Raw genomic sequence first — 14975 nt, forward strand, 5'->3', positions numbered from 1 at the left:
CAAAAGACACTATCTGCAGTCAAGGTTGTCAAAAGGTCTCATTTGCATTGTCTGAGGAACATGCGTAAAATATATAAAGTACGACTAAGGGTATAAATTAACAGCTAAAGGGACCCACCTGAAGATTGAGGGAAAATCGAATAGAAAGATCAAGTAGATGTTAAGTTTTGGTCTTGACGGCCAAAGGGAGCTAATCAAAGACAAAAAATGTGATTGTTTTGATTCTTTTTGTGAAACTTTCTTCTTTATGTTGATCTAATTAAACTTTCAAGCCATGAAGACACTTCAATTCAAGTTTCAGAAGCAAAGGAATACCAATTGGAAACAAATCTGGTCACATTGATTCTTAATGTCCTATTTTCTCTTTTGTTTTTTAAACACCAAATCAGAACTCTTTTGGTAAATGAGCTTGATATTCTTTTATGTAAACAAATATGGAGTTAAAACAAAACATAACACAATAAGATTCTTATAATAAAATTGTTTGTCCATATTTGTCTGTACTTAAGGTTGTGAAATGAAGGGGGTCAGGATAGTTCCAGTCCTATAGAAGGTCAAGAATTGTGCAGATATTCGACCAGTTGATTTGAATAGTGTTCCCCCTATCATGCATCCAAATTCCTATAGTACAGCTATTATTAAAATTTGTTGGAAAATTTTTTCCAAATGTAAATGACAAGCCAATATCTTGCTTCTTAAGGAGAAAGACAAAAAAAAAAACTTTTCTAATATACCTTTTTTTAACCTATAGAAAGCAATACCAATTAAAAATAAACATAATTTAATTAAAGAAAAATTTTTCTGCTAAAGAACCTTTTCAAAGAAAATTAAAGAACAACTTTAAATCAAACATGAGCAGAAAAACAATTAAATAATAATTCAAGTTTAAAACAAACATAAGTTACTATAAACAATTAAATGAAACCCAAACAAACAGAAACTAAAATGAATAATAAAGTTAATTTTAAAGGAGCGGAAATACTACGAACAGGGGTAGAAACAATGCCCCCTATGCCTTCTAAAGACAAGAGCGTCATCTACGCTTTATCGAAGACAAAAATATAGTTAAATCTAAATGTTATATTTCTTATAAATCTAAAGTTACTTAGACTTCCAGGAATTAATATTTTATTAAACAACGAAGAATCTTCATTCACTAGCTCTTTTAAGTAATATTGGTTGTTATGTTGATTTTCTATCGTTTTTATGGCACTTGGTATTAACCAAGGGTATTTCCTTTGTTAATTCGGAAAAAATAGAAAAAATGAAGTATTTTTAACTTACGAACGGTTGATCAGATCTTAATGAAATTTGATGTTTGGAAGGATATTGTGTCTCAGAGCTGTTATTTTAAATCCCGACCGGATCTGGTGACATGGGGGGGAGTTGGGAGGGGGAAACCTAAAATCTCGGAAAACACTTAGAGTGGAGGGATCAGGATGAAACTTGGTGAGAAAAATGAGCACAAGTCCTAGATACATGATTGACATAACCGGAACGGATCCGCTCTCTTTGGGGTAGTTGGGGGGGGGGGGGTTAATTCTGAAAAATTAGAAAAATGAGGTATTTTTAACTTACGAACGGGTGATCGGATCTCAGTGAAATTTGATATTTAGAAGGATATCGTGTCTTAAAGCTCTTACTTTAAATTCCGACCGGATCTGGTGACATTGGGGGGAGTTTGGAAGGGGACCTAAAATCATGGAAAACGCTTAGATTGGATGGATCGGGATGAAACTTGGTGGGAAAAATAAGCAGGAGTTTTAGATACGTTATTTAAATAATTGGAACAGATTCGCTCTATCGGGGAGTGGGGGGGGGGGCTAATACTGAAACATTAGAAAAAATGACGTATTTTTAATTTACGAAGGAGTGATCGGATCTTCATGAAATTTGGCAGGCGTATAAGGGACCGGACCAGATTAAATTAGAAATAGTCTTTTTCCCGATTTGCCCATCTAGGGGGGGGGGGAGTGGGGGCCCGTTAATTCGGAGGTAATAGAAAAAATTAAGTATTTTTAACTTACGAACGGTTGATTAGATCTTAATGAAATTTGATGTTTGGAAGGATATCGTGTCTCAGAGCTGTTATTTTAAATCACGACGGGGTCTGGTGACAATGGGGGGGGGAGTTGGGAGAAGGGAGCTAAAATCTTGGAAAACACTTAGAGTGGAGGGATCGGGATGAAACTTGGTGAGAAAACTAAGTACAAGTCCTAGATACATGATTAACATAACCGGAACGGATCCGCTCTCTTTGGGGGAGTTGGGGGGGGGAGGGTTAATTCTGAAAAGTTAGAAAAATGAGGTATTTTTAACTTAGGAACGGGTGATCGGATCTCAGTGCAATTTGATATTTAGAAGGATATCGTGTCTTAAAGCTCTTACTTTAAATTCCGACCGGATCTGGTGACATTGGGGGGAGTTTGGGGGGGGCTAAAATCATGGAAAACGCTTAGATTGGATGGATCGGGATGAAACTTGGTGGGAAAAATGAGCAGGAGTCTTAGATACGTGATTTAAATAATTGGAACGGATCCGCTCTATCGGGGAGTGGGGGAGGGCTAATACTGAAAAATTAGAAAAATGACGTATTTTTAATTTACGAAGGAGTGATCGGATCTTCATGAAATTTGGCAGGCGTATCAGGGACCGGACCAGATTAAATTAGAAATAGTCTGTTTCCCGATGTGCCCATCTAGGGGGGGGGAGTGGGGGCCCGTTAATTCGGAAAGAATTGAAAAAATTAAGTATTTTTAACTTACGAACGGTTGATCAGATCTTAATGAAATTTGATGTTTGGAAGGATACCGTGTCTCAGAGCTGTTATTTTAAATCACGACGGGGTCTGGTGAAGTTGGGGGGGGGGGGAGAGTTGGGAGAAGGGAGCTAAAATCTTGGAAAACACTTAGAGTGGAGGGATCGGGATGAAACTTGGTGAGAAAACTAAGCACAAGTCCTAGATACATGATTGACATAACTGGAACGGATCCGCTCTCTTTGGGGTAGTTGGAGGGGTGGGGGGGGGGTGGGGGTTAATTCTGAAAAATTAGAAAACATGAGGTATTTTAACTTACGAACGGGTGATCGAATCTCAATGAAATATAATATTTAGAAGGATATCGTGGCTCAAAGCCCTTATTTTAAATCCCGACCGGATCTGATGACATTGGGGGGAGTTTGGGGGGACCTAAAATCATGGAAAACGCTTAGATTGGAGGGATCGGGATGAAACTTGGTGGGAAAAATAAGCAGAAGTCTTAGATACGTGATTTACATAATTGGAACGAATCTGCTCTATCGGGGTGGGGGGGTTAATTCTGAAAAATTAAAAAAAATGACGTATTTTTAACTTACAAAGGAGTGATCGGATCTTAATGAAACTTCATATTTAGAAGGGCCTCGTAGCTCAGATCTCATTTTTTAAATCTTAACCAGATCCAGTGTCATTGGGGAGGGGCAGTTGGGGGAGACCGGAAATCTTAGAAAATACTTAAAGCGGAGAGATCAGGATGAAACTGGATGGGAAGAATAAAAACCTGTCTAAGATACGTGACTGACATAACCGGACCAGATCTGCTCTCTTTGGTGGAATTAGGGGGGAGGTAATTTGGAAAAATGAGGTATCTGTAACTTACGAAAGGGTGACCAGATCTTAATGAAATTTGATTTAGAAGGATATTGTGCTTTAAAGCTCCAATTTCAAATTTCTGACTAGATCCTGTGACATTGGGGGGGGGGGGTTTAGGGGGAAACCGGAATTCTTGGAAAGCGTGAAAATTGGGGTATTTTCATCTTACAAATAGGTGATGGGATCTTAATGAAATTTGATATTTAGAAGGAATTCATGTCTCAGAGCTCTAATTTCGAATCCCGACCGGATGTTTTGACATTGGGGGGAGTTGAGGGGGAAAATCTTGGAAAACACTTGGAGTGGAGGAATTGGGATGAAGCTTGGTGGATAGAATACGCAAATGTCCTTGATACATGATTGACGTAACCGTACTGGATTTGCTCTCTTTGAGGGAGTTGGGGGGGGGAGGCGTTCAGTGATTTGGCGAGTTTGGTGCTTCTGGACGTGCTAGGACGATGAAAATTGGTAGGCGTGTCAGGGATCTGCACAAATTGACTTGATAAAGTCGTTTCCCCACATTCAACCATCTGTGGGGGGGGGGTAAAGGGAGAGGAAAAATTAGAAAAAATGAGGTATTTATAACTTACGAGTGGGTGATCGAATCTTAATGAATTTTGATATTTAGAAGGACATCGTGACGCAGAGCTCTTGTTTTAAATCCTGACCGGCATTAAGCCTCTAATTTTCCTTTTAAATCAATCTACTGATTCTTAGAATTTTGTTAGAGCTCATACCATATGAGCTATTGGCTCTTAGCTCTTCTTGCCTCGTCACAAGTGCCATATGAACTCTTAGCTCTTGTTTTGTTGTTATTATGACAAAGAAAACAAATTGTTCGAAATAAAAATGATTGTCAGCAGAGCGAAAATGACGCTCTGATCTTTTGGAGGCTTAGGGAGCTTTCATATATATATATATATATATATATATATATATATATATATATATATATATATATATATATATATATATATATATATATATATACTAGCTGTTGGGGTGGCGCTTCGCGACACCCCAACACCTAGTTGGTGGGAACGCTTCGCGTAAGTCGTTCGCGTAAGTCGTTACGCGCCATATTAGTTACGCGCCATTGTAGTTGTGTCCCTATGTCCCTACGTAAAACGTAAAACTTGCGAATATACAACATTCTTTGCTGTCCCATTGTCTGTGCATATAAATAAATTGTCAGGTTTACCGACTCTTGAACATGCAACATATAATGGTCCATGGGAAAACAATCCGTATTCAGATCTATACCTCATGATTCTAATGATTGCCCTTGAGCTTTGTTGATGGTGATTGCTAATTGACCATTCCCTGTGTCGCCGTCGTCATTTATATATCCCTCTGTGCCGCCCGGCGTCCCCGTTGTAGTTGTGTACCTGTGTCCCGGTCGTCATTTATATTCCCTGTGTCCCGGTCGTCATTTGTGTCCCGGTGTCCCAGTCTGTGATTTCTCTTTGAGTGTCCCGGGCGTCATTTATATTCCTTGTGTCCCGGTGTCCCGGTCGTCATTTGTGTCCCGGTGTCCCGGTCTGTATATACGTTCGTTTTTGAATTGGTCTTTTTTTTAGTTTTTTACCTTTTTTTTTAGTTTTTTTAGTTATACCTCGTGATTCTAATGATTGCCCTTGAGCTTTGTTGATGGTGATTGCTAATCGAACATTCCCTGTGTCCCCGTCGTCATTTATATATCCCCCTGTGCCCCCCGGCATCCCCGTTGTAGTTGTGTCCCTGTGTCCCGGTCGTCATTTATATTCCCTGTGTCCCGGTCGTCATTTGTATCCCGGTGTCCCGGTCTGTATATACATTCGTTTTTGAAATGGTATATGATGAAATAAATTTTTGTATTTTCCCCTTTTTTTCTTTTTAGTTTTTTTTTATTTTTATTTTTTTAGTTTTGTTTTTCTCCTTTATTTTTCATTTTTTTTCCTTTTTTTTCTTTTTTAGTTTTTTTTAGCTTTTTTAGTTTTTTATTAGTTTTTAGTTTTTTTTCTTTTTAGTTTTTTTGTAGTTTTTACCTTTTTTTTAGTTTTTTTAGTTTTTTTTTTTACTTATGTCCTGGTCGTCATTTATACTCCCTGTGTCCCGGTCGTCATTTGTGTCCCGGTGCTTTGTTGATGGTGATTGCTAATCGAACATTCCTTGTGTCCCGGTCGCTTTCTCTTTGAGTGTCCCGGTCGTCATTTATATCCCGATGTCCCGGTCTGTAATTTCGTCCGTCGAAAACATGACCTCAGTCAACACACAAACATGACGTCACCCGACAGACCCACACACACACAGACAACTTATTTATATATATATATATACTAGCTGTTGGGGTGGCGCTTCGCGCCACCCCAACACCTAGTTGGTGGGGGCGCTTCGCGCCCCCCCAAGCCCCCCCGCGCGCGTAAGTCGTTACGCGCCATATTAGTTACGCGCCATTGTAGTTGTGTCCCTATGTTCCACCTGTGAATATAGATATATATATATATATATATATATATATATATATATATATATATATATATATATATATATATATATATATATATATATATATATATATATATATATATATATATATATATATATATATATATGTTTTTAACTACGTAAAACTTGCGAATATACAACATTCTTTGCTGTCCCATTGTCTGTGCATATAAATAGATTGTCAGGTTTACCGACTCTTGAACATGCAACATATAATGGTCCATGGGAAAACAATCCGTATTCAGATCTATACCTCATGATTCTAATGATTGCCCTTGAGCTTTGTTGATGGTGATTGCTAATCGACCATTCCCTGAGTCGCCATCGTCATTTATATATCCATCGTATTTTATATATTTTTTTCTTTTTAGTTTTTTTGTAGTTTTTACCTTTTTTTTCAGTTTTTTTATTTTTTTTTACTTATGTCCTGGTCGTCATTTATACTCCCTGTGTCCCGGTGCTTTGTTGATTGCTAATCGAACATTCCTTTTGTCCCGGTCGCTTTCTCTTTGAGTGTCGTCATTTATTTAGATTGTCAGGTTTACCGACTCTTGAACATGCAACATATAATTGTCCATGGGAAAAACAATCCATATTCAGATCTATACCTCATGATTCTAATGATTGCCCTTGAGCTTTGTTGATGGTGATTGCTAATTGAACATTCCCTGTGTCCCGGTCGTCATTTATATTCCCAGTATCCCGGTCCTCATTTGTGTCCCAGTGTTCCAGTCTGTAATTTCTCTTTGAGCGTCCCGTTCGTCTTTGTTTGATGGTGAGCTTTGTTGCCCCTTGAGCTTTGTTGATGGTGATTGCTAATCGAACATTGCCTGTGTCCCCGTCGTCATTTATGTCCCCCCTGTGCCCCCGGCGTCACCGTTGTAGTTGTGTCCCTGCGTCCCGGTCGTCATTTATATTCCCTGTGTCCCGGTCGTCATCCCGGTATACATTCGTTTTTGAATTGGTATATGATGAAATAAATTTTTAATTTTTTCCCTTTTTTTCCTTTTAGTTTTTTTTTATTGGTTTTGACCTTTTTTTAGGTTTTTTATTTTTTTTATTTTTTCTTATTAGTTTTTTTTTGAAGTTTTTATCTTTTTATTTTTTTTATTTTTATTTATATTTTTTTAGTTTTCTTTTTCTCCTTTATTTTTCAGTTTTTTTCCTTTTTTTAGTTTTTTTTTCTTTTTAGTTCTTTTAGTTTTTACCTTTTTTAGTTTTTTTTAGTTTTTTAGATGAAATTTTTTTTAAGTTTTTTTCCTTATATATATATCTATATATATAAAAATAAGTTGTCTGTGGATCTGTGGATCTGTGGATCAGGTGAAATAAAAAAGCTAAAAAACTAAAAAAACTAAAAAAAGGCAAAAACTACAAAAAAAACTAAAAACTAATAAAAAAAATAAAAAAGCTAAAAAACTAAAAAAACTAAAAAAAGGTAAAAAACTAAAAAAACTAAAAACTAAAAAAAAACTAAAAAAAAGGAAAAAACTGAAAAATAAGCTAAAATAAAGGTAAAAACCAATAAAAAACTAAAAAAAAACTGAAAAAACTAAAAAAAGGCAAAAACTACAAAAAAAACTAAAAACTAATAAAAAAATAAAAAAGCTAAAAAACTAAAAAACTAAAAAAACTAAAAAAAGGTAAAAAACTAAAAAAACTAAAAACTAAAAAAAAACTAAAAAAAAGGAAAAAACTGAAAAATAAGCTAAAATAAAGGTAAAAACCAATAAAAAACTAAAATAAAACTGAAAAAAACTAAAAAAAGGCAAAAACTACAAAAAAACTAAAAACTAAGAAAAAAAATAAAATAGCTAAAAAACTAAAAAAACTAAAAAAACTAAAAAAAGGTAAAAAACTATAAAAACTAAAAAAAAACTAAAAAAAAGGAAAAAACTGAAAAATAAGCTAAAATAAAGGTAAAAACCAATAAAAACTAAAAAAAAAAAAAATAAAAAAGCTAAAAAACTAAAAAAACTAAAAAAACTAAAAAAAGGTAAAAAACTAAAAAAACTAAAAACTAAAAAAATACTAAAAAAAAGGAAAAAACTGAAAAATAAGCTAAAATAAAGGTAAAAACCAATAAAAAACTAAAAAGAAAAAAAGGAAAAAACTAAAAAAAAATTCATCTAAAAAACTAAAAAAACTAAAAAAAATTTCATCTAAAAAACTAAAAAAAACTAAAAAAGGTAAAAACTAAAAGAACTAAAAAAGAAAAAAATAAATGACGACACTCAAAGAGAAAGCGACCAGGACAAAAGGAATGTTCGATTAGCAATCAACAAAGCACCGGGACACAGGGAGTATAAATGACGACCAGGACATAAGTAAAAAAAAAAACTAACAAAACTAAAAAGAAGGTAAAAACTACAAACAAACTAAAAAGAAAAAAAACTAAAAACTAATAAAAAAACTAAAAAATCTAAAAATCATTTTCATCTAAAAAACTAAAAAAAACTAAAAAAGGTAAAAACTAAAAGAACTAAAAAAGAAAAAAATAAATGACGACACTCAAAGAGAAAGCGACCAGGACAAAAGGAATGTTCGATTAGCAATCAACAAAGCACCGGGACACAGGGAGTATAAATGACGACCAGGACATAAGTAAAAAAAAAAACTAACAAAACTAAAAAGAAGGTAAAAACTACAAAAAAACTAAAAAGAAAAAAAAACTAAAAACTAATAAAAAAACTAAAAAATCTAAAAATCTAAATAAACTAAAAAAGAAAAAAAAAGGAAAAAAATAAAGGAGAAAAACAAAACTAAAAAACGAATGTATATACAGACCGGGACACCGGGATACAAATGACGACCGGGACACAGGGAATATAAATGACGACCGGGACACAGGGACACAACTACAACGGGGACACCGGGGGGCACAGGGGGATATAAATGACGAACGGGACACCGGGAATATAAATGACGACCGGGACACAGGGACACAACTACAACGGGGACACCGGGGGGCACAGGGGGATATAAATGACGAACGGGACACCGGGACAGGGAATGGTCGATTAGCAATCACCATCAACAAAGCTCAAGGGCAATCATTAGAATCATGAGGTATAGATCTGAATACAGATTGTTTTCCCATGGACCATTATATGTTGCATGTTCAAGAGTCGGTAAACCTGACAATCTATTTATATGCAAAGACAATGGGACAGCAAAGAATGTTGTATATTCGCAAGTTTTACGTAGTTAAAACCATATATATATATATATATATATATATATATATATATATATATATATATATATATATATATATATATATATATATATATATATATATATATATATATATATATATATATATATATATATATATATATATATATAATATATATATATATATATATATATATATATATATATATATTCACAGGTGGGACATAGGGACACAACTACAATGGCGCGTAACTAATATGGCGCGTAACGACTTACGCGCGCGGGGGGGCTTGGGGGGGGCGCGAAGCGCCCCCACCAACTAGGTGTTGGGGTGGCGCGAAGCGCCACCCCAACAGCTAGTATATATATATATATACATTGTTCGAAATAAAAATGGTTGTCAGCAGAGCGTAAATGACGCTCTGATTTCTTGAAGACTTAGAGAGCTTTCATATATATATATATATATATATATATATATATATATATATATATATATATATATATATATATATATATATATATATATATATATATATTGAAAAAAACCTGTGAAAAATTGTGAAAAAAACCTGAGCCTTGGCTATTCTACTTTTTACGTCTTCACTGGTCCCACCCTCTTAACTAATAATACTACAAAGGTAAGTAAATCTGCCCACTTGATCTATCTTTTCGTTATCCAACGTCACCTTTTCATCTTCACTTATTCCTAGCCTTACTGACTTAGACTTCTTAACATTAATTTTTGAACCTTTTTCTAGCACCAGGGACTCATAAAATCTCTAAAAAGCTCATTCATTTCGCTCATACTTTCATCTAGGATGCTTAGATCATCAGCATAATCTAAGTCCAGGAGAGTTTTTCCTCCCCATTTGATTCCGTGGTCTCCTATTGCCTCTCCTGTGCTCCTTAAGACAAAATCCATCAAAATGATCCATATAAAGGGGGATAGAACACAACTCTGCTTAACTCATGAGTTAATGCAAAACCAGCTGCTAACCTCATTTCCTACCTTAACGCAGCAGTATTATTCTCGTACATAGCACTAATCACTTTTATGTATTTGTCTGGTATACCATATAAGGATAATACCTTTGCTAAAAGGTCTTCTATCAACAGAATAGAACGCTTGTTCATAATCTATAAAACTGAGGACCAAAGGTGTTTGACAACTAAGGCACTTCTCAATTATTAACCTAAGAGTAAAAATTTAATCGATACATTCTCTACCTTTTCTAAAACTGCACTGTTCTTCTCTTAAAAATTTGTCTACAGCATCTCTCAGTCTATAAAGTATGATATTACTCAGTGATTTTCTACCTACAGAGACCAGACTAGTGCATCTATAATTACAGCACTCATTCTTATCACCTTTCTTATACAGTGGCTTAATTAAGGTTTTCCTAAAATCGTTAGGTGCCTCCCCTTTAAAAAAAAAAATCATATTCATAATCTTCAATAACTTATTTCTAACCTTGGAGCCACCATATTTAAGAAACTTATTTACCGCACTATCAACACCTGTAGCCTTATTTTTTTTCAATCCTTTTATTACTGTCGCTAATTCTCCCTCAAAAAACAAATCTTGCTTCACATCCAAGGTATCACAAACTTTCTCATTTTCCGCTATATCTTCTCCTGGAACTGTGTCTCGGTTTAGCACATTCTCAAAATGTTTCGCCCATCTCTTTTTAACTCTTTCCTTATCACTAATTGTGGTCCCGTTCCTATCTTTAACTGGGACAAGTCTGAATTGACTACTACCTCTCAATTTTTTAAAATACCTGTACAATATTTTACTATCATGGCGTCTAGCTGCATTTTCCAGATCCTCGGCAAATTTATCCATGGCCTCCGCTTCACTTCACTTTCTTTACATTCCTTTTGTTTTCTTGTGATCTGTCGCTCAGATAATTTTTGTACAAACCTCCCTGTTAAACGTAAAGCTTTTTTACTAATATTTCTAGCGGCAGTCTTGACTTTTTTCCCTCACAAGCTGTTCTTGGTTTTGTGCCTTATTTTGCTGGCGTCGAATATTATCGTAATATTTCTTTTGTTCTTCACTTTTATTTTTGACTCGGTCTGATTTTTGCTGTTGCTTGTCTTCTAACAGCACCATTTTTTGTTTTTCACTCCATTTTTGACACGTTCTGATAATCGCTTTCTCGTGATCGTCTGTAATACTCACTGCCGCTTATCTTTTAACTGCATATTTCCTAGTTCTCCCTGTGTTTTATCTTTTAGTCTTATGATAGTTCAGGTGATTCGACAAAATCATCATTTGCAACAACTGAAAATTTTCGTCTTTTGGGTCTTTCTACAGGCATCATATAACTGGTTGTGTTGAATTATGTAAGCTTGCTTGTCAATTGTATCAGATTAACGACGCTTCTTGACTACTAAGGTCCCTGCGTCGGCCCTGCAGTGTATTCCTGCAGCATGATTCGATTTCTGGGTCCCGTATTACCAAGCTAATGTCAAACCCACTGCGCCACCACAGGACTTTGCTTGTCTTTACTCTGTCGTATCTCTTTTTTTATATTATAAGCGGATTTAACCTAGTAATAAAAATAAGACTTCTTGTAAAATTTTCAGGTATTTCTCTTGTTTCAGTTAAAATTATACTTTTTGAAGAGACACCATAAATATATTTGCTGTTTACATAATAGCTTTAGAGATTCGGAACAGAAAGCTAAGATAAAATAACATTGATTTAAAAACAAAAATTCAACATAATTTTAAGTTCAATTCAAAATTATGTTGATACATGACGTCATCGCAATACTGATGTATACAGTCTTTGCTCTTCATCTTCATTTTTGACACGTTTTGATACTTGCTGTTGCATATCTTCTAACCATATTGTTTCAGGTATTTTTCCAGTTTGAATTAAAACATCCAAATTTTTGCTCTGATACCATAAATATTTTGCAGTTTACATGATAACTTTTTCGTAAAAACTTGATTCTACTTTAAAAATTGTTGTAACATGAGTGCAGACATGAATATGACGTCACGGACATGAATCTTTTTTCGAAAATTAAGGCTCTTAAAGAATTTTGTCAAACTTCTGACCTATCTAGGTCGTTTTTTAGGCGAGAATATCTCAGGATGCCAATTTTTCCGAAAAATATTGAACCGTTTTCGAGAAACAGTATAAATGTACAATTATTGCTCGTTTATAAAAATAGTATATTCATATTTGTGAGTGTACTCCCAATGTGGATAGGTAGGCCTTCCCATAATATAAGGGAAAACTGACTTTAAATACGTTGTTTTTATGGAGTCTGATCTGAGAAACATTTATTGTTCCTCTTCCTCAATGGTCAATGTTATATTTATATTCATTTATGTTCTATGTTTATTTATTTGTGTGATGATCTTTTGCGTACACTCATCTTTAATTGCAAGGAATTAATGGACAATCTGACAGAAATAAAATATCTACCGGAACTGTATGCTCTAATATTCAGGAAGAACAATCCCCAACAGCTCCACCAAAGCCCAAGCGCCAATTTTCGAAAAGGCAGTTTGAGGACCAATATACCGGGCTAGAAAGAAAAATGGAAGAGCAAGAAAAGATCAATGCTCAACTTCAGCAGAAATTGGAGGAAAAAGATAAACAGCTTTTAGGTAAATTATTAATTCCTGTTATTTGCCATTGAAAATAGCTTTGTGGTTCCATTATTTATTTAATGATTTTGCAAGCTTGCTAATTTTTTTTTTGTAAAACCAGTTCAGTTAATGATATAGCTTCAATAAATGAGTATAGGATCAATGATTGGAGTCGATAATTTTTCTTTTTCTCTTGAAATGAGGTTACAGATTTGCAAGGAAAAAAAAAATATTTTGCAACCTCTGTTGTGAACAAATGGGTAGTCATAGCTGCCAGTTTTCGTAGAATAGATAATTCTTTCTTAGATTTTACAGCACTTCAGAAGATGGAGAAAGTCAGTGAACTCATACTCTCGTGATAGCCCGTTAATTTCAGGACTATCGGAAAGTTTATTGAATCTACCATAACATCCATTCCCCACAAGATTAGTCTCAATGTCCTTTCCACCCTGGGAAGTTTGCACCCTAAAAACGGACTTATTTTGTGTTTCAGTTGCACTCATGTTGAGGACATATCACTAGTAATGGTTCCATGGACTATGTCACTGTTTCTATAAAATAAGTTTCTGTTATAAGCGACATGCACATTCATAAGCTATTTCCACTTATAACCTTAATTGAGAAAAAATTTATATCTATGAAATCGAAATTTTAGTCCAGCAACCGACAAAGTTTTATTCTGTCGTCATCTATGCTGCTCTAAAGGTCCGTAAATTATGTATTTGAGGATGACAACCCCTCCCCCTACAGCCCAATGGGCAAGAGTTGTAAGTTATGCCCTGGGTGCATAGGGTTGATATAGAAAGGGTGATCGTACAAGCTTCGGAGGGAGCTCACTGGATTGCTAATCAGAAGTTTTATTACCCTTTTTGAGACTCAGAGTGATGGGAGGGTTGATACCCCATACCCCTACACACCTCGTATTTTCCCGAAGTGCATCTGATAGAAATTTTGAGATGACCACTTTTTGTCGTAGGAACTTTGAAAAGGGCTCATTCGATTGGATATAGAAAAGGCGAAAGTGATTAGACGGCACCTAGCACCCCTCCCACGCCCACCAAATTCCCAAACACATCCAATCAAAATTTTTAGATAACCAATCTGTTCAACGTAGTCGAAAGGTCCAGAAATTGTATCTTTAAGGATGAAAATCCTCCGCCCCTCCCACAGCTCTCATGGCAAGGGTTTTAAGTTATCTCTGGGAGCATATAAGGTTTTTATAGAAAAGGTCGTCGTATATACTTCGGAAGGGCTCACTGGATTGGTAATCAGAAGTTCTAGTGTACTTTTTAAGATTCAAAGTGATCGGAGGGCAGATATCCTCCTCCCTCCGACACATTGTATTTTCCCAAAATGTATCTGGTAGAAATTTTAGATGGTCTTTGTTGTCGTATAAGCTTCAAAAAAGGCATATTTTTCAGAGTGATCAGAGGATGGATACCCCCCTCCACCACACACCCCGTATTTTCTTTAAATGCAACTTATAAAAATTTTAAGATGATTAGAAGAAACTTTGAAAAAGGTACATTCTATTTGAAATTAAAGGGGCTAGTGCCCCTTTTGATAGTCAAAAGGGATTGGGGAACTGACCCCCCTCGCTCGTCCACCATTTTCCCAAACACATTCAATCAAATTTTGAGATAGCCGTTTTGTTCAACGTGCTTAAAAGGTCCAGAAATTATGTCTTTGAGGATACAACCCCCCACCTTCCCCGGGGCAAGGGCTGTAAGTTTTGCCCTGGGGGCAAATAAGTTTTTTTTATAGAAAAGGTGGTCATATATACTTCGGAGGGGCTCAGTGAATCGGTAATCAGAGGCTCTAGTGCCCTTTTTCAGATTCAAAGTGATTGGAGCGCGGATATCTCTCCCCCACTCCTTTTATTTTCCCCAAATGCATCTGATAGAAATTTTGAGATCGCCATTTCTTGTCGTAAAAACTTCAAAAAGGCTCAGTCTATTGGAAACTGAAAGGGCTATTTTCTGGAAACTGAAAGGGCAATCGTCTAAAATGATTAGAGGGCAACAAGCCCCCCACCCCCATCAATTCCCGAAACACATCTAATCAA

General features: G+C 35.3%; 1 protein-coding gene across 1 annotated transcript in view; it reads left to right on the forward strand.

Annotated features, from left to right (window-relative positions):
- The window catches only part of LOC136033753 (myosin-11-like), a gene marked incomplete in the record, with an annotated part of 73257 nt that overhangs the window by 3858 nt on the left and 54424 nt on the right, over nt 1-14975 (forward strand). Inside the window, 1 exon segment of the mRNA XM_065714649.1 lies at nt 12707-12928. Within this exon segment, the coding sequence (XP_065570721.1) occupies nt 12707-12928 (222 nt within the window).

The sequence above is a fragment of the Artemia franciscana genome, chromosome 12, assembly GCF_032884065.1.
Source record: "Artemia franciscana chromosome 12, ASM3288406v1, whole genome shotgun sequence".
NCBI lineage: Eukaryota > Metazoa > Arthropoda > Branchiopoda > Anostraca > Artemiidae > Artemia > Artemia franciscana.